The sequence below is a fragment of the Geotrypetes seraphini genome, chromosome 6 (genome assembly GCF_902459505.1).
Source record: "Geotrypetes seraphini chromosome 6, aGeoSer1.1, whole genome shotgun sequence".
Classification (NCBI taxonomy): Eukaryota; Metazoa; Chordata; class Amphibia; order Gymnophiona; family Dermophiidae; genus Geotrypetes; species Geotrypetes seraphini.
The window spans coordinates 229,745,891-229,767,040 of NC_047089.1; the positions used below are offsets into that span (position 1 = coordinate 229,745,891).

The following is a 21,150-nucleotide window of genomic DNA, read 5'->3' on the forward strand; positions in this document are numbered from 1 at the left end:
AACAGAATGAAATCTGGCTAACTCTTTTGGGATCTTGCTAGGTACTTGTGATCTGGATTGGCCACTGTTGGATACTGGGCTTAATGGACCTTTGGTCTGTCCCAGTAAGGCGATGCTTATGTATTTATGCCCATTTATTTAGTTGTTTCCCACAAATTTTCAAATGTCTCCTCAAATCCCCTATATCCCCAAGATATGGGTGTAAGAGATTCACCTGACCACTTACATCTATGGCTTAGATAGGTCTGCCCAACTGCTACTGTCTTATTTATATTAATAATTATCTGGATTTCAGAGAGGAGAGGTATCACTTTTTTCTCTGTTGAGTGCTTTTGGATAGACTGCAGGGAATATTACATAATTAAGCACCAGAAACTTGAATGGTATAAATCAGTGGTCTCAAACTCGCGGCCCAGGGACCACATGCAACCCACCAGGTCCTATTTTGAGGCCCTCGGTATGTTTATGTTTATTAATTTGATGAGTCGCCTATCCATAATTTACTAAGCGAGTTACAATAAGATATATAAACATATTAAAAAAACATACAAATAATATTATATAAAAAGGGTAAAAAACAGACTCATAAACAGACGAAACAAGAACACAAAAGGATAAAAGGGGAAAAGTTACATAGTAAATGTTTTGAAAAGAAGAAAAGGGAACATTCAAGGAAAAGACATAAGGAGGGATGACTTAGCTACACTATTTGAATAGTATTTGTTTTAGAGACTAAAGGCATCTTTAAAAAGGAAAGTTTTTAGTTTATTTTTAAAGAGACTGAGTTCCTTTTCATCTCTTATATATTGTGGTAGAGAGTTCCAAGTTTGGGGGGGCCACTATTAAAACATGTCATGACATCTGGTGCCTACCACTTTTAAAGAAGGGACTACCTATTCACCTTTCCCTCCCTAAAAGGCTGCCTCTACAAGAGATTCATTGATAGAACCCTAGCATTCCAAGCGGGCAAATGGAACAATTGCCTTACCGCCCTCATCTCCAACTCCCCGCCCTACCACCTGTTCAGGAAGTCACTAAAAACCTACCTCTTCGACAAATTCCGCTAACGCTGCCTTCCCTCCTTCCCTGCACCCTCCTGACCTCGACATGCCTCCATTCCCTCTGACTACGCCCCCCTCCCAAGCCACTATGGCCTCTCTTTCTCAATTTCTGTTTTACCTAATTGCCCTGCCTTTTCATTGCCTCCATTTACCACCGCTATAACATGTAACATCGCTATATACGTACTGTCTCTTCTTTAGTATATGCCTTTATATTACTGCTATTTATGTAACATCTCTGTAAATGTAACAACACTGTAATATGTATCATCGCTGTAAATGTACAGTCTCTTCTATTGTTAACCGCATTGAACTTCCATGGTATTGCGGTATACAAGAATAAAGTTATTATTATTATTATTATTATTAATCCTTGTGCTAAAGATCGAAGAGTGCGTGATAAATTATACGGGATAAGCATCCGATTTATAAATGATGGTTCTGGTTTTAAATACCAGAAACAAAATTTTATAAGTGATGCGATGGGTAATGGGGAGCCAGTGCAATTCAATCAAGTAAGGAGTTACATGGTCATACTTTTTACCATTGTGTAAAAGTTTGACTGCAATATTTTGAATTATTTGTAAACGTTTCTTTTCTTTTTGTATTATGTTGATTAGTAACACGTTGCAATAGTCGAGCTTTGTTATAACCAATGAGTGTATTAAAATATTTAAAGATTTAGGCTCCAGAAATTTAGAAATTGAACGGATCATTTGCAATCAGTAGAGGCAAGATTTGATAATGTTACTTATATGCTCATGATAGGAAAAATTTTCGTCAATAATAACCCCAAGTATTTTTAATGAAGAAACTAAGTCTATATGGATGTTGTTAATAATAAAAGGAGTAGCTAACTTTAATCCTTGTTTCCATAAGAAAAGTATTGCTTTTGTTTTATGGATGTTTAATGCTAATCTATTTGCAGCTAGCCAATTTTTAATTATGTCGAGTTTTTTGTTGATCTGCGAAATTTCTTCTAAGTGTTCAGGATTTAAAGGGTGAGACAATTGAATGTCATCTGCATAAGTGTATGGAGTAAAGCCAATAGATTGGCATAGATTTAGTAATGGTGAAAGAAAGATATTGAACAGTAAAGGTGATAGTATAGATCCTTGAGGAATTCCATAGCTGAGAGAGAAAGGTTTTGAACATGTATTATTGAAATGGACTGTATTTTGTCTGTTTGCTAGGAAAGAAACGAACCATTGTAAAACCTGGTCGCAAACACCAATAGATTTTAATCTATCTAAAAGTAAAGTATGATCTATAGTATCAAATGCAGCCGATAAGTCCAAAGAAAAAAGAATAACGGAATTATGGTGGTCTAAGTGATAGTTTATATTTGTTGTAAGCCCGATAATTGAATATTCTGTGCTATGGTTTTTTCTAAAGCCTGTTTGATTCGGGTGTAAAACGTTAGTAGATTCGGCGAAGTCAGACAGTTGTTCAAAAACTACTCTCTCAGTTAACTTAGCCAGAAATGGGATGTTAGTAATAGGGCGGTAATTTGAAACCTCCTCAGAACTTATTGTCCGATCTTTTAATATAGGCAAAATTTTTGCATTTTTCCAAGATACTGGCACGAAACTTGAACTAAGGCTTTTCAGAATTATTGGAGGAATAATTTCTGATCGTGAACCCTTGATGTTGATTCTTTGGAAAAGATCTTCAATATTTTTTAGAGATGGTAAGTTAAAGGTGGAACATTTAGCAGTGGGAAGATAGGTATTGTGAAAATTGTCAATAGAATCCTCTGACACTAACTGATCAAAGTTTTGGCGGATATCACTGATTTTTTTAAGAAAATAGTTGGCGAGATCTTGAGCTGTTGGGTTGTTACTGTTGCCTTCCTTCTGGGAATTGGGAACAATAGATTTTAAGATGGAATAAAAAATAGATGGATTTTTAGCCTTTGATATTTTATTGGAGTAATAATTTCTTTTGGTCTGATTGATTTTTATCTTGTATAGTGATGCTTGATCTTTATAAAACTTTAAATTTTCAGCAGATTTATTTTTACGCCATTTTCTTTCAAGTGATCTTAGCTGTGTTTTGAGTAGATAAAGTACTTGAGTGAACCAAGGATTTTGGATTTTACAAGGCGAGATAGTTTTATTTATAATTGGGGCTTCTTTATCCAATAAATTTATCATAATCACAAAAGTAAAATAAAACAGTTTCTTGATCATATGTCTCTAGCTATAAATTACAATATTATTATTAAGACTTAGCCAAAAGGAAAGATTTATAAACTATAAAGAGTTTTACCTCATGCAAAATTGTCATTTCTTTAATAAGACATTAACTATTTTTTTCTGCGGCACTCCAAGTACCTACAAATTCAAAATGAGACCACTGGTATAAATAGTTACATCTGTAAACCAAGGAGTGTTTTTTTAGAGGTTACAAAATCTGTTCCAACCACTCAGATTGCTTTCATGGATGCAAATTTATGTGGCTCTTATAATTTATGAATACATAAACCATGATGGTTTTAAGATTCATATTAAAATGAAATGTGATTATGAGAAGGGATTTTATATACTGCCTTTGTGGTACAATCATAGTAGTTTACATATACTGTATGCAGGTACTTTTGTTCTCCTTAGTGGGTTTGTAGTCTGTTTTGTACCTGGGGCAGTGGAAAGTTAAATGACTTGCCCAGGATCACGAGGAGCAGCAGTGGGATTCTTGCTCCAGTGTACTAACCATTAGGCTACTCCTCCTAGTAGGTACTTATTTCTGTGTTAAGGACAAGGCCCCAGAGGCAAATGGGAAATCTGTATACAGCTAAATAATTTACCAATTCTGTCCCTCTTAACCATAATTAGAAACAGCAAAATCCATTTTGTTTTAGAGGTTATTTGAGGAATTGTCCTATGGACTGCAAATTGATGCCTTGATCAGCTATAAATTGAAAACCTCTGTCTCATTCTTAAAAGGACTTTCAATTTGATCATACCCTTCCCCTTTAACACTCTGTATGGAGGAGTAGCTTTGTGGTTAGAACAGCAGACTGAGAACCAGAGAAGCCGGGTTCAAATCCCACTATCACTCTTAAGTCAAAGTGTGGTGAACTCAGTACAACTGCCTTAATTTCATCACTTGTTCAGTTACTCATATTAACTCTTTTACCAATTATAAAATCTTTTTTAGTAAAATGTATTAAAAGTTAATTAAGTTGAGATTAGGTATTTTATTGCTGTTTTAACACACACACCCTTTACAAATCCGTAGCATGGTTTATAGAATTCCTGAGCGTCAGAGCTGTTACCACTGTCCGGCGCTAAAAACACACTACAGTTTTGTAAAAAAGGGGGATTAATTTGTTCTGGATAATGGCGCCACTCTTTATTTGTAAACTGCAGAGGTATTTGCGGTGGATAAACAATGATTGTGATCTTAGGCACGTCACCTCTTTGCCTCAGGTACAAACTTAGATTGTAATACCAAAGAGGAAAGGAAAATGCATACTGCACTTAAATGTAATTTGCTTTGAACTACTACTTAGAGAATAATGTTACCCGTGGCTAGCCATGAGTAGCCATGGGTAACCCACCAAAATGGTAGAGGGGGGAAATGTGCTCACCGCAGGTACGGGGACAAGGCCATCCACCGCCCCGTGGAGCAGTGAATGGCTTTGTCCCCGCAGTTAAGGGAGAGAACGCATGCGGTCACCGATTGCACGCAGCCCCCCTCCCTCCTTCCTACCTACCCACCCGAATCTATCTACCTCCCTCCCCCTTACCTTCGTGGTGCTTATTAAGGTTTCTGATTTGTTAAAAGCTGCCGGAGTGTTCGTGTAGTCGCATGCGTGTGTGGGCGGAAGCTTCTCCTCTGATGCAACTTCCGCCCACACATGCACGCAACTGCATGAACACTCCGGCAGCTTTTATCAAGTCTGAAACCTTACAACGCACCGCAAAGGTAAGGGGGAGGGAGGGAGATGCACGGACCGCGCGAGGGGTGCCAAAGGGCAGTGAGGTGGCGAGAGGGAAGGGTGGATGCTGCGGGGATGGGGCGGTGAAGGAGATGGCAGGGATGGGCGTTGAAGGGGACGGTGGTCCGGTGACGGGGCAGTGATGGGGATAGATTTTTTCCCCTTGTCATTCTCTACTACTACAACTGACCAAGGCATGAGTAAATCCAAAATCCCTTTCCTTTTTCCTTGTAGCGGTCAGAGTACTTATAGTAAAAGAGATCAGGGTACCTCCTAACTTGAAGCGGTCCAGAAAGCAACCAAAATGGTAGGAGGTTTGCACCAAAAGACATATGAGGAGAGACTGGAAGCCCTAAATATGTATACCCTAGAGCAGGGGTGTCAAGTCCCTCCTTGAGGGCCGCAATCCAGTCAGGTTTTCCCCAGTGAATATGCATGAAATCTATTAGCATACAATGAAAGCAGTACATGCAAATAGATCTCATGCATATTCATTGGGGAAATCCTGAAAACCCGACTGGATTGCGGCCCGCGAAGAGAGACTTTGACACTCCTGCCCTAGAGTAAAGGCGGGATAGGGGAGATATGATTCAGACGTTCAAATACAGTCAAACCTCGGTTTGCGAGTAACCCAGTTTGCGAGTGTTTTGCAAGACAAGCAAAACATTCTCGCAAACTGAATGTTGACTCGATTTGCGAGCACCCCCCTCCCCCCCCCCCCCGCTCAAACCGGCACTCCCTGCCCGAACAACTTAAACTTACCCCCCTCCCCCCCCCCAATCTGGCACCAGCACGCAGCCCACAGGACGTGCCGGTGCCGCTAGAAGATCTTCCTGCTTCTGCTAGCCTTGAGCATGCATCTGCATATGCTCAAGGACTTCTAATTCTCCCTCTCGCCGAGCATGCTTCTGGAACGAATTATGCTCGTAAACCAAGGTTCTACTGTACTTGAAAGGTATTAACGTAGAACAAAATCCTAACATCAAATCCCTGAATGGACTTTTGAGCTTCAGAAAAGCAATAAAAACCTACCTCTTCATCTGACTCCTCAGGACAAGCTAGCATTCAGACTGTTATTCCCAAACCACTGTATTCTTAATAGATATTTAATCGACTCTCTCTGTGCATGCTTCTGATTTCATCCGTCTCCCTGTGCATGTTTCAGGCTCCAAGGTCTGCTAATCCAGAGCAATTGAACTAGATCTAATCTAATCTAATCTAATCCTTAGGTTTGTATACCACAACTAGATACATCTCACGGTACCCTATTGCCTTAGTCTTCTAGTCCTTGTTGTTAATTGTTTTATCCCAGGACAAGCAGGCAGCATATTCTTAACGCATGGGTGACGTCACCGACGGAGCCCCGGTACGGACCTTTTTAACTAGAAAGTTCTAGTTGGCCGCACCGCGCATGCGCGAGTGCCTTCCCGCCCGACGGAGGAGAGCGTGGTCCCCAGTTTCTTCGTTTCCGCGGAGCAAAGAAGACGCGTGTGTTTTCAACGGCCATTGAAAAATTAATTTTTGCCTTCCCGCTCGCGTATTTCTTCACTTTTTTCCTTTTTTCTTATTGGATTCCCTTTATTTTTGTTTTCAAAAAAAAAAAAAAAAACTCGTCAAGTTTTTTTTATTTTTTCAGGCCGGCCCCGGCGGGGCCTGTTGCCACCATACAGGCCTCCGGGTTCGATTTTGCGGAGGCCGTGTTTCCATTCATGCCCCCTCAACCGGGTTTTAAGAAGTGCCAGCGGTGTGCACGCCCGATCTCCCTCACCGACCCACACAATTGGTGCCTCCAGTGCTTGGGTCCAGAGCATCGGGCTGACACCTGCACCCGCTGTGCTACGCTTAAAAAGCGTACTTTGAAAAATCGGCAGATCCAACAAAATATTTTGTTTGGTACCGGATCTGCCATGGAACCGGCTGCGATGTCGACGGCACCACAAAAGTCGGCACCGACAACATCGACACCACCGGACCCTTCCTCGGGGTCGTTGGGCCCAGGTAAGCCGGCTAAGAAGCCTCCCACTTCCCTTGAGCGCCCTCCTGCCACGGTTGCGACACCGGCCCTCCCGGCACCGCACCGGCCCCGCAAACGCTCCGCTCCGATCTCGGTGAGTGCCTCATCATCGGCCTCCTCATCGCCGGAGCGTAGAGCGGCACCTATGGTACCGAAGAAGAAAAAAGCGGTACCGGTGCCTCCCCTGGATGACCGTATCGCGGCCATACTCCAAACACAGTTACAGGAGCAGCTGCAACAACAGCTCCAACAACTGTTGCCGGCGTTGCTGGCACCGCACCTTCCGGTACGGGACAGGTCCGAGCCTCACACTGTCCCATCGGTGTCGACCCCCTCGGTACCGATTAATACTTCCATGCCGGTGCTCTTGGCAGAAACACCTGCAGTACATACCCGTGATGCTGCCGACCCTGTCCGGTCCCAGGAACGACATCGGTCTTCCTCACCCGGTACAGCCTCGGTGCGCTCAGGCAAATCTCCTTCAAAGACCCGCCATGCCGAGCCCTCCACACCGATGTCCAAACGTACGCACCCCGACGTTAGGGACCCAGATTTGTGGGAAGACTCCCCTCACGGTACCGAGGAGGACGCTTCGTCAACCGACGAAGAACCCTCCATGACCGACACCGTCTCCAAACCAGAGCAATCCTCTTTCTCCAAATTCCTTAGGGAGATGTCAGCAACATAAGAACATAAGCAGTGCCTCCGCCGGGTCAGACCATAGGTCCATCCCGCCCAGCAGTCCGCTCCCGCGGCGGCCCGAACAGGTCACGGCCTGTCTGAGTCACCAGAAGGGGCCCCCTTGCCACCTTGGTTTCCCATTGAGTCCTATCTTCCCATCGAAGTCCTAACCCTCCGGTCTTGCACATGCACGACCTGGTTGGATTTCTATACTTATTACCTGGTTAGCTTTCTATACCTGTGTTACATCCCAGCACCTCTCTCAGTATCCCACGATCCCCCTATCCCTCAGGAATCCGTCCAATCCCTGTTTGAATCCTTGTACCGTACTCTGCCTGATCACTTCCTCCGGTAGCGCATTCCAAGTGTCCACGACCCTTTGTGTGAAAAAAAAACTTCCTTGCATTTGTTCTGAACCTATCTCCCTTCAGTTTCTCCGAATGCCCCCTCGTGCCTGTTGACCCCTTCAGCCTGAAGAATCTGTCCCTATCCACCCTCTCTATGCCCCTCATGATCTTGAAGGTCTCTATCATATCTCCCCTGAGCCTCCTTTTTTCCAGAGAGAAGAGCCCCAGCCTATCCAACCTCTCGGCGTATGGGCAGTGTTCCAGCCCTCTTACCAGTTTCGTTGCTCTCCTTTGGACTCTCTCAAGTACCGCCATGTCCTTCTTGAGGTACGGCGACCAATATTGAACGCAGTATTCCAGATGTGGACGCACCATCGCTCGATACAATGGCATGATGACTTCCCGCGTCCTCTTTATGCCCCTCTTTATGATGCCCAGCATCCTGTTGGCTTTTTTCGAGGCTGCTGCGCACTGTGCAGATGGCTTCAGTGATGCATCCACCAGCACACCCAAGTCTCTCTCAAGACTGCTGTCTCCCAACAATGCCCCTCCCAATTTGTAGTTGAACAACGGGTTCTTTTTCCCTATATGCATGACCTTGCATTTTTCCACGTTAAAGCGCATTTGCCATTTGTTTGCCCAGTCTTCCAGCTTGTCCAGGTCCCTTTGCAGGTCCTCACACTCCTCCCTGGACCTAACTCTGCCGTACAGTTTGGTATCGTCAGCAAATTTTATAACCTCGCACTTTGCCTCCTTTTCCAGGTCATTGATAAATATGTTGAAAAGTAACGGCCCCAGCACCGATCCCTGTGGCACACCGCTCGTGACTCCCTTAGAGTCCGACTCTAAAAAGTCTCAGGCTTTCCTCGATGCCCTAGACTTTGAGCAACCTCCCAAAGAATTTCTGAAGTTGCCCGTCCACGACATCTTACGGGAAACTTTCTATAAAAACTGGGAAGCTCCCCTCACGGTTCCTGGAGCCCCTCGTAAATTGGATAGCTTGTACCGGGTTATTCCAATCCCAGGATTTGATAAGCCTCAATTGCCCCACGAGTCCCTCCTGGTGGAATCTACTTTGAAAAAATCTCAGGGCTCCAGTGTATATGCCTCCACCCCTCCTGGCAGAGAGGGAAAAACCATGGATAAATTTGGTAAGCGCCTTTTCCAAAATGCCATGTTAGCCAATAGAGCCAACAACTACACCTTCCACTTCTCCTTCTACATGAAGCATCTGGTGCAACAGCTCTCCTCCTTACAGAAATACCTTCCTGAACGTAAGGTCCCTCTTTTCCAGCAACATATTTCCAGCCTCCTCCAACTCAGGAAATTCATGTTTCGCTCCATCTACGACTCATTTGAGCTGACCTCTCGTGCATCTGCCATGGCGGTGGCCATGCGACGTTTGGCATGGCTGAGAGTCTCTGACCTGGACATTAACCACCAGGACCGCCTGGCTAACGCACCTTGTCTGGGTGATGAACTCTTCGGAGAGTCCCTGGACTCAACAACCCAGAAACTCTCAGCACATGAGACCAGGTGGGACACTCTGATTAAACCTAAAAAGAAGATTCCACCTGCTCGCACCTACAGACAGCAGTCTTCCTACCACCGCAGGTTCTCGGCCAGACCTCTCAACCCGCCTCAGCAGCAGCCTCGCCGACCTCGTCAACAGCATCAATCTCAGGCTCGCTCACAGTCTCACCAACCTGCCAAGCCTCTCCCTCCGTCAAAACCATCTCAGCCCTTTTGACTTTTTCCTCCAGGGCATAGCCAGTCTCCCATCATCATTGCCTCTTCCTCAGCCTATCGGAGGTCGCCTCCAAATCTTCCTCAGCCGTTGGGAGGTCATCACATCAGACCAATGGGTCTTCAACATCATTCGCCACGGCTACTCTCTCAACTTCCAGACTCTTCCACCAGACAATCCTCCCGTAGAGTCTGCTTCTCACTCCTCCCAAACCCCCCTCCTCCTGAGGGAGGTCCAATCCCTCCTTCTTCTCAATGCCATCGAAGAGGTGCCTCCGGCCCAAAGGGGTCAGGGATTCTACTCCCGCTACTTCCTGGTTCCCAAGAAGACAGGAGACCTTCGTCCCATCCTCGATCTCAGGGACCTCAACAAGTGTCTGGTCAAGGAGAAGTTCAGAATGCTCTCCCTTGCCACGCTTTACCCTCTTCTCTCTCAACACGACTGGCTATGTTCCCTGGACCTCAAAGAGGCCTACACTCACATCCCAATCAATCCGACTTCACGTCGCTACCTACGGTTTCAGATACAGCACTGTCACTATCAGTACAAAGTGCTACCTTTTGGCCTCGCTTCATCGCCCAGGGTGTTCACCAAGTGCCTTATTGTGGTGGCGGCCTTCCTCAGGTCTCACAACCTCCAGGTGTTCCCCTACTTGGACGATTGGTTGGTGAAAGCACCTACGTCTCCACTTGTGCTACAAGCCACTCATCACACCATCTCTCTCCTCCATCTCCTGGGGTTCGAGATCAACTACCCCAAGTCGCATCTGCTTCCCACACAGCGACTTCAGTTCATTGGAGCAGTTCTCGACACCACACTAATGAGGGCGTTTCTCCCCTACGACCGTCAACGGACCCTGCTCCACCTCTGTCGTCAGGTGCTCCTTCATCACTCCATTCCTGCCCGACAGATGATGGTCCTCCTGGGCCACATGGCCTCGACGGTCCATGTGCTTCCTCTGGCGCGACTCCACCTCAGGCACATCAATGGACTCTTGCCAACCAATGGGCACAGACCACGGATCTTCTTTCTCATCCCATCTCTGTGACATCGTCTCTTCAGCAATCTCTTCAATGGTGGTTGAACTCCTCAAATCTTTCCAGGGGTCTACTCTTTCATCTACCCCCTCACTCCATGATCGTAACCACGGATGCCTCCCCCTATGCGTGGGGAGCTCACCTGGGAGATCTACGCACCCAGGGACTCTGGACCCCTCAGGAGCGTCAACATCACATCAATTTCCTGGAACTCAGAGCCATGTTCTATGCTCTCAAGGCCTTCCAGCACCTTCTCTGCCCTCAGGTTCTTCTCCTGTGCACAGACAATTAAGTCGCCATGTACTACATAAACAAGCAAGGCGGCACCAGATCTCGCCTCCTTTGTCAGGAGGCTCTCCGCATCTGGACCTGGGCCACGGCCCGCAATCTCTTCCTCAAGGCTGTCTATATCCAGGGCGAACAGAACTCCCTGGCCGACAATCTCAGCCGCATCCTTCAACCTCACGAGTGGACTCTGGACCCTTCAACACTCCACTCCATCTTTGCTCGCTGGGGCACTCCGCAGGTGGACCTCTTTGCAGCACCTCACAACCATCAGCTGCCCCAGTTCTGTTCCAGACTCTTCTCTCCTCATCGTCTGACCCCAGATGCATTCCTGCTCGACTGGACGGATCGGTTCCTCTATGCCTTTCCTCCACTACCTCTGATGTTGCGGACGTTATCCAAACTCCGCAGGGACAGGGCCACCATGATTCTCATTGCTCCTCGGTGGCCTCGCCAACACTGGTTCTCCCTCCTGCTTCAGCTCAGCTCCAGGGAGCCCATTCCTCTTCCTGTGTTTCCTACTCTACTTACGCAGCAACGTCAGTCTCTACTGCATCCCAATCTGTCTTCGCTCCACCTGACAGCTTGGTTTCTCTCAGGCTGACCTCTCCAGAGAATCTGTCTCAGCCTGTCCGTCGCATTTTGGATGCCTCCAGGAAACCGGCCACCCTCCAATGTTACCATCAGAAGTGGACCAGGTTCTCCTCTTGGTGTCTACTGCATCGTCACGATCCCACCTCGTTGGCGGTGGAAACTGTACTGGACTATTTGCTCTCTCTGTCCGACGCTGGCCTCAAGTCTACCTCAATCAGAGTCCACCTCAGTGCCATCACTGCGTTTCATGAGCCTATCCTCGGAAAACCTCTCACGGCTCATCCACTGGTTTCCCGGTTTATGAGAGGCCTCTTCAATGTCAAACCACCTCTGAAGCCTCCTCCTGTCGTCTGGGACCTGAATGTGGTTTTATCAGCCCTCATGAAACCTCCGTTTGAGCCTCTTGCCACTACTTCACTCAATTTTCTGACATGGAAGGTGCTTTTCCTCATTGCCATCACCTCTGCCAGGAGGGTTAGTGAGCTGCATGCACTGGTTGCCGACCCACCTTTTACTATTTTTCACCATGACAAGGTGGTTCTGCGTACCCACCCTAAATTCCTTCCCAAGGTGGTCTCGGACTTCCACCTCAACCAGTCCATTGTATTGCCTGTCTTTTTCCCTACACCCCATGCTCATCCTGGGGAACAGGCGTTACACACGCTAGACTGTAAGCGGGCCCTTGCATACTACCTGGACCGTACCAGGGCTCACCGCTCTTCGCCTCAACTCTTTTTGTCCTTTGACCCCAACCGTCTGGGGCACCCTGTTTCTAAACGGACGCTTTCTCACTGGCTTGCTGCCTGCATTGCGTTCTGTTATGCTCGGGCCGGTCTCTCACTGGAAGGTGCTGTCACGGCCCACAGGGTCAGAGCTATGGCTGCTTCTGTGGCTTTCCTCCGTTCCACGCCCATCGAGGAAATCTGTAAGGCTGCCACTTGGTCCTCAGTTCACACGTTCACTACTCACTATTGTCTGGATGCCTTCTCCAGACGGGATGGACACTTCGGCCAATCTGTGTTACAAAATTTATTTTCCTAATGGCCAACCATCCCTCCTCCTCTCTGTTAGCTTGGAGGTCACCCATGCGTTAAGAATATGCTGCCTGCTTGTCCTGGGATAAAGCACAGTTACTTACCGTAACAGGTGTTATCCAGGGACAGCAGGCAGATATTCTTACGTCCCACCCTCCTCCCCGGGTTGGCTTCTTAGCTGGCTTATCTTAACTGGGGACCACACTCTCCTCCGTCGGGCGGGAAGGCACTCGCGCATGCGCGGTGCGGCCAACTAGAACTTTCTAGTTAAAAAGATCCGTACCGGGGCTCCATCGGTGATGTCACCCATGCGTTAAGAATATCTGCCTGCTGTCCCTGGATAACACCTGTTACGGTAAGTAACTGTGCTATATGTCTTATTGTTGTTATGTAACCCGTTGGGGAGGACGGGATAGAAATTAAATAAGTAAGTAAATAAAATGACATACTGCATGGGAAGAGTATTACCAAAATGCTAATTTACTATCAGCACACCTAATTACCCAAGAGTGGATCACAATGACTTGCACATAGTTTTTCCTTAACAAGATGCATGTGATACTAAAGGATTGGTCAGGGTAAGAACATAAGAATTGCCACTGCTGGGTCAGACCAATGGTCCATCGTGCCCAACAGTCCGCTCACGCGGCGGCCCCCAGGTCAAAGACTAGTGCTTTAAATGAGTCCAGCCTCACTTGCGTACATTCCAGTTTAGCAGGAACTTGTTCAACTTTGTCTTGAATTCCTGGAGGGTGTTTTCCCCTATAACAGACTCCGGATGAGCATTCAAGTTTTCTAACACTCTGGGTGAAGAAGAACATAGAAACATAGAATATGACGGCAGAAAAGGGCCATCAGTCCAACAAGTCTGCCCACTCTAAGAACCCTCCCCACTAAGCACTTCCTCGAAGTGAACCCACATGCTAATCCCATTTTTTCTTAAAATCGAGCACGTTGCTGGCCTCAATTACCTAAAGTGGAAGATTATTCCAAAAATCAACCACCCTTTCGGTAAAGAAATACTTCATAGTGTCACCATGAAATCTCCCACCCTTGATTTTTAACGGATGCCCTCTTGTTGCCGTAGATCCTGTAAGGAAAAAGATGTCTTTTCTACCTCAATACGGCCAGTAACATATTTGAACGTCTCTATCATGTCTCCCCTCTCTCTGCGTTCCTCGAGAGAATATACCTAGACGTTCTTCATATGGGAGATCCTTGAGGCCTGAGACCATCCTAGTGGCCATTTGCTGAATCGACTCCATTCTCAGCACATCCTTTTGATAATGTGGCCTCCAAAACTGAACACAATATTCCAGATGAGGTCTTACCATGGACCTGTACAATGGCATTATAACTTCGGGCTTCCGGCTGACAAAACTTCTACGGATACAACCCAGCATTTGTCTAGCCTTGGATGATGCTTTCTCTATTTGATTGGCAGTCTTCATATCTTCACTGATGATTACTCCAAGGTCCCGTTCTGCAACAGTTCTTGCTAAGGTCTCACCATTCAGGGTGTAAGTTCTGCGTGGATTTCCGCTGCCAAGGTGCATAACCTTACACTTTTTGGCATTAAAACTCAGTTGCCAAGTTGCGGACCATTGTTCTAGTAAGTGTAGGTCCTGCGTCATAGTGTCTGGCACAGTGCTTTTGCCCACTATGTTGCACAATTTATCGTCATCGGCAAATAATGCAATTTTACCTCGAAGTCCCTGTGGCAGGTCCCGTATAAAGATGTTAAATAGGATTGGACCCAAGACTGAGCCCTGTGGCACTCCACTGATCACTTCCGATGTTTCGGAGGGAGTACCATTGACCACCATCCTCCGGAGTCTGCCACTGAGCCAGTCTTTAACCCATGCAGTCAATGTTTCTCCTAGTCCCAATGAACTCATCTTGTTCAATAACCTGCAGTGTGGGACACTATCAAAAGCCTTATTGAAGTCCAAATACACGACATCCAGGGACTCTCCCATATCTAGCTTTTTTTGTTACCCAAAGAAGCTGATTAGATTGGATTGGCAAGACCTTCCCTTTGTAAATCCATGCTGGAGGGGATCCCTCAGCCTCTCGTCGATCAGGATCGTAACTAATTTGTGATTAATCAACGTTTCCATAAGTTTACACACTATTGATGTGAGACTTACCGGTCTGTAATTTGCAGTCTCCGACTTGCATCCCTTTTTGTGGAGCGGAATGACGTTAGCTGTTTTCCAGTCCAATGGGACTCTTCCCGTGCTTAGGGAAAGATTGAAGAGCGCAGCTAATGGCTCCGCCAAGACATCTCTCAATTCCTTAAGTACTTTGGGGTGCAGTTTATCTGGTCCCATGGCTTTGTTCACTTTGAGCTTTGATAGTTCTTGGTAGACGCTGCCGGCGGTAAATTCAAAGTTCAGGAACGGGTCTTCTGAGCTCTCCCTTGTCTGCAGCTGTGGACCGGATCCCAGCGCCTCACAGGTAAAGACTGAGCAGAAGTATTTATTGAGTAGTTCAGCTTTATCGGAGTCCAATTCTACATAGTTACCATTGGGTTCCCTTAGGTGCACTATCCCATCTGTGTTCCTTTTTCTGTCACTAACATACCTGAAAAAGGATTTATCCTCTTTTTTAATATTCTTAGCTAGATTTTCTTCTATCCGGAATTTGGCATCTCTGACTGCTGTTTTAAAAGTTCTAGATTTCACCAGATAAGCTTCTTTAGCTTCCAGTCGTTGTGATTGTTTGCAGGCTACAAATGCTCTCTTCTTCTGTTTTACGAGTTCCAAGATATCCGCGGAGAACAATTGGGGTTTATTATTTCTCCGTCGTTTGCTCACTGTCTTAATATAGAGGTTGGTTGCTTCCTGTAGGGTAGATTTCAGAGCTGACCACAGTACCTCCACACTATCTGTTGTGTCCTGTTTTTGCAGTGCCTCATAGACAAAATCTCCCATGCTCTTAAAGTTAGTGCTCTTAAAGTTAAGGATCTTTGTGGATGTGTTTGACTTAGTGAAACCCTTTCTGAGGTGAAACCACACTATGTTGTGGTCACTGAATGCCAACGCATCGCCCACCGAAACCTCTGTGACAGTCTTCGTTGGTGAACACCAGGTCCAGTATCGCCTGATCCCTAGTAGGCTCCAATACCATCTGTTTGAGTCATGCTCCCCTTATGGAGGTTAGTAGCCTTCTGCTGCCGCTGTTCATAGCGGAAAGTTTGTTCCAGTCTACATCAGTCATATTGAAGTCTCCCAACAGTACAGTGTCTCCACGCAGAGTCATGGTCTCGATGTCTTCGATCAATTTTTTTTGTCTATGTCATCCTGTTGTCTTGGGGGTCTGTATACCACACCAAGATACAGGCATTTGTCATTTCCCCTGGCCAGGTTCACCCAGAGGGATTCTGTGATCCCTGTGAGTTTGGTAACTTTGATGTCCTCTTGGATGTGTAGTGCTACCCCTCCTCCAGTTTTGCCTTCTCTGTCTCGATGGAGCAAGTTATATCCTGGTATAGCCATATCCCACCCAAGGGAATCCGTGAACCAGGTTTCAGATATTGCCACTATATCTAGGTCGGCATTCCTTATTTCCCTTTCTAATTCCAGGATTTTATTACCTAAACTGTGGGCATTGACGTACATAGCCCTCCATACACTGAGTTTGCCCGGTCTCCATGGGAATTTTCCCGTTTGAGTTAGTTTGCCCTCTACAGTTTTGTCTGCAATGTGAGTACTTGCCTCAGATTCAGAAATGGGGTGGCTTCCTTACATTTGTACGAAATCTATCCCCTTTCAACTTTAGAGTGCCCTCTCATTCTCTCTACCTTGGAGAGGGTGAACACTCTGGCTTTATTTGCTAAAGTCTATTCCCTTCATTATTTTGAATGTTTCAATAATGTCCCCTCTATCTCCTCTTTTCAAGGGAGAAGAAGCCCAGTTTCTCCAGTCTCTCATTGTAAGGCAACTCCTCCAGCCCCTTAACCATTTTAGTCACTCTTCTCTGGACCCTTTCGAGTAGATTTAAACTGAGCAAAATGGTAAGAGATATGAATCTAATGCAAATGCAATACATGTCAACATCTGTTCCAGGAAAGTTTCTAGAGAATAGTAGAAGATCAAGTGTGCTCAGGGCTTTAAAGGAGCTAGATCTTAAAATAGTGTGATCAGCCTTTTCCAATACATAAATAAAAATTTAAAATTGGAAACATAACAGAGTCAATACCATTAATTTTGACTTTTCAAGGTATTTGGTACAGAGCTACTTGAGAATTGACTAAAAGATCATTCTAGGTTAATGGCTGCATCTTTGATTGTGGCATAAAATAGCAAAATTCAGCACTTTGTCCATTTTCAGCCTATTTATAGATGATTTGGAGATGAGAATTAGAATAAAGCATTTGAAGGGGAAAATATAGCAGAAAGACTAGGGGGACACTCGAAATTACATGGAAATACTTTTAAAACCAATAAGAGGAAATTTTTTTTCACCCAGAGAATAGTTAAGCTCTGGAACGTGTTGCCAGAGGTTGTGGTAAGAGCAGACATTGTAGCTGGTTTTAAGAAAGGTTTGAACAAGTTCCTGGAGGAAAAGTCCATAGTCTGTTATTGAGAAAGACCTGGGGGAAGCCACTGCTTGCCCTGGATCAGTAGCATGGAATGTTGCTACTCTTTGGGGTTCCGGAATCTTTTGTTACTTTGGGATTCCAGAACCTTGATATTCTTTAGGATTCTGAATGGAATGTTGCTACTCCTTGGGTTTTGGCCAGGTATTAGTGACCTGGATTGGCCACCATGAGAACAGGCTACTGGGCTTGATAGACCATTGGTCTGACCCAGTTAGGCTATTCTTATGTTCTTAAATATGCATTGGAAATAAGTCACCTTGGGAAACCATGCAGATAACCGGAAGATTAGGTATAATGGACTAATCACTAGATTCTATATATGGTGCTGGAAAAATTGGTGCAGAAACAAAGGCACTTAAGGCCGGATTCTGTTTACGGTACCACTACTGGTAGCTGCCTAAAAAAGCGGCCGATCACATGTCAGTCATACAATGGCACCATATATAGAATTGTGCCTTTGGGCAAAATAGGCACCAGAAATGAAGATCAGGGTTTCCCAGGCCTACATTTCTGGCGTTTGTCTGTGCCTTAAATCATGCCTACGTAGGTGCTTTCCGGCGCCTAACACCACTTCTGGCGTTAGCCATGGCCATAGTGGTGTTAGGCGTGATTACAGCACCTTTTATTTAAGTGCTGTTAGGCGCTTGAACATCGGGAGTTTTCACTGTTTCTAACGGCGTTTGTCGATTAACTTAGGCACCGGTATGGTGGCTGCCAGCGCCTAAGTTTCAGTGCCAGTTATAGAATTTTCTCATTTATGCTATTATATAAACCATGCTTAAAGCTAGGCATGGTTTATAGAATATGCCTAGGGACTGTCCCTGCGACTAAAATTTAGCTATGACCATTTACGCCAACTAAAACCTGGGGTAAATTCCTGTACCTAAATTCTGCACAGATTGAGCATATTCTATAACAGTATGGATAATTTATAGGAATGCCTCCAGCCCTCTCATGGCCAATCCGTTTCAGATCCGTGCGTTAGAATTTACGTGCTTAGAATGTTGTGCGTGTAAATTCTAATTAATGCTGATAATTGCTTTGTTAGTGGCCAATTATTTGCACAAGTTGACTTATTAAAACAATTAAGTTATGCAATTTGGCCATGCAGTTAAGTTTCTGCGCACAACTTTAGTCGCCATATATAGAATCGGGGGGGGGGAGGATGTGGATAAATGCAGAAAACTACATCTGGATACAGCAGTGGAAAGCAAAGACTATTTGTCAATGATCACCAAAATAGAAGAGCAATACCCCGAAAGGGATAGGTCTTAATATAAGCCCTACCCCCTGAAAATAAGCCCTAGTCGCTGGCAGCAGCGCTTCCCCCACCCCCTCCGCCGACCCTTCCATCTCTTCCTCCCATGCGAACCCCGACCACGAGCCAAAATGCCTGGAAACAAACGGAAGTGTCGGCAGCACAGGCTGGATTGCGGCCTGCCCTTCTGACGTCCAGCCGTTCTGTGTTGCTGATGACATCATCATTGATGCAGCATAGGAATGCCCAGATGCGAGAAGAGTAGGCCATGATCCAGCCTGTGCTGCCAACACTGCCGTTTGTTTCCAGGTATTTCGGGGTTCGCATGGGGAGGGAGAGATGAAAGGGTCAGCAGGGGGGGTGCACAAGGGGAGGGATAGAAGCTGCAAAGGTTCTGCTGACAGGGGGATGGGAGGGAGGGTTAGAAAGATACTGTACAAGGGGATGGATGAGAGGGGAGGAAAGATGCTACACATGTGGAGGAGAGGAAGGGAGAGATGATCACTGTACATGAAAAATTAAGACCTACCCAAAAATAAGACCTAGTGCCTTTTTTGGGCCCAAAATTAATATAAGACAGTGTCTTATTTTTGGGGAAACATGGTAAGTTAAATAAAGTAGCAGCCTCCTTCATAATGATTACAACGTAATACAGGCAGATTAACACATATTAAATGAGGAAAGTAATACAGTAATATTTTCAATATTGATAGCCCTTGCTAGGTCAGAGTATGATGTCCAGTTTTAGGCCCCATATTTCAACGTTATCAAAAATGTGAAAAAGTACCAAAAAGACCCCAAAGTAATGAGAGTTTGGAGATTTGAGGAGAGGTTTTCATATCTATTTTCTCAGAGATTAAGACTCCTAGCCTGGCTGTTCTTCCCTGCTTTGTGGTTAGTCCAGATCTCCCAGTAGATGTGTGGTTCAAGTGACTTCTTTCCTGTCTCCTGAAGGCATGTGTACGGGTTAAGGAGAAAGTTTTGTGTTGGTTTTCCTTATCAGTCTGTAGCATGATGAACTAGCTTTCCAACAGTCATACAAGTTTGAGCAAGACAACAAATTCTTGTTTCTCTTCCTTCACAGTATCTGAGCAAGCCCTTCTATAACCCGCCCTTTCTTTCACTGGGAAAGCAGGAAGAAACAGATGAATGTTGCAATACATGTATTGTGGTTATAGAGGAAACTGAAACCTGCGGCCAGGACCATGCAGAATTAAGTGACAATACAGCAGAGCTGCTTCAGAGCTCCCAAAGACATCTATCTGGAGAAGAAAATTTGCACGAAGACAAAGAATATTCTTTATTCCATGATCTGAACAACAGTAGTGGAAATGCTACTGGAAAGGAGGCGTAAAAAGAGTTGCATAACAGAATTCTTAAACAAATAAAAATGAGCAAATACCTAAACAAAGAATGTTCAAGAGGACATATATATTTTTCCTAAATGCACTGCACTTATTTTAATTTTATATTTTCCTGTGAAAATGTTTCAACTTTCAAGATTTATGTTACTTGGTACCTTAATGTATATATTTAAAATATATTATTGAATACTGTGCTTTTAATTAAGAGTTAAGTTAAATCCTAAGAGCCATAGTCTCATTTTGAATACCCTGTGAGTGTTGTGGTCTGTGACTGGTGAGTTTTGATCACAGAGGGTTGGGCTTGGGGTGGGTCTTTGGTGGATGCAAGGGAGATAATATTATAGCTCTTCTGGGATGGGATATTGCTACTGACCTTGAGGGTGTAATATGGGAGGAGGGGTATGTTCCTGGGTCCCTTTGTGTTGTTGTGGAGTAATGGTTCGGGGATTATCAGAACACAGATCACCGAGCCTTCTTGTGGCAGGCTTGCTGGTGCTGGGATGCATCCTCTGGGTGAGTGGTAGTTGGGGAGAGTGGGTAGAAGTGGGGCGGGGGGATGTTGTTCTTTGTTGTGTCATGTTCGTGCATTGACAATTTAATAAAATGTTTCAACACTAAAAGAGTTAGCAGCCAACGTGAAGCATTTACCCAAATTTTGCACAAGTCTAAAACACCGATACAGCCAGAAGAGAGATTTTTTTCTGTTTGGGGGGTTTAACATGGATGGGCATTAGTCATGCTAGTTGCTCTTGTTGACAACTAATGCTTGGCAACATATGTCTATTTTGAGGGTACCTAGGCTGGGAGATGGAAAAGGTGTCCGATACCAGTGGTTCCCAACCATGTCCTGGAGGACCACCAGGCCAATCGGGTTTTCAGGCTAGCCCTAATGAATATGCATGAGAGAGATTTGCATATAATGGAAGTGAGAGGCATGCAAATCTGCTCCATGCATATTCATTAGGGCTAACCTGAAAACCCAATTGGTCTGGTGGTCTTCCAGGACAGGGTTGAGAACCACTGCCCTATACTGTCTGTCTTTATAGAAAGACTACTACAGCGAAAATGGTCTCAAGTTCCTACTAGAAGTAATCACAAAAACCAACGAACTTGTGGGACTTGGCTAAACAACTTTCCAAGTCGAGTATTGAATTACTATGAACCCCTCAGATTCCTGCG

General features: G+C 45.3%; 1 protein-coding gene across 2 annotated transcripts in view; it reads left to right on the forward strand.

Annotated features, from left to right (window-relative positions):
- The window catches only part of IL10RB (interleukin 10 receptor subunit beta), a 75,015-nt gene extending 54,797 nt beyond the window's left edge, over positions 1 to 20,218 (forward strand). Inside the window, exons 7-8 of one of the 2 annotated variants that reach the window (XR_004539905.1) lie at positions 2,638 to 2,751; positions 19,692 to 19,829. Coding sequence is in view for 1 of the 2 variants with exons in the window: in XM_033948991.1 (XP_033804882.1) it covers positions 19,692 to 19,961 (270 nt within the window). In the remaining variant the exon portion in view is untranslated. Of the gene's footprint in view, positions 1 to 2,637; positions 2,752 to 19,691 lie in introns of both variants that reach the window. The other variant, XM_033948991.1, reaches the window with a different exon arrangement.
- The last annotated feature ends 932 nt before the right edge of the window (positions 20,219 to 21,150 follow it).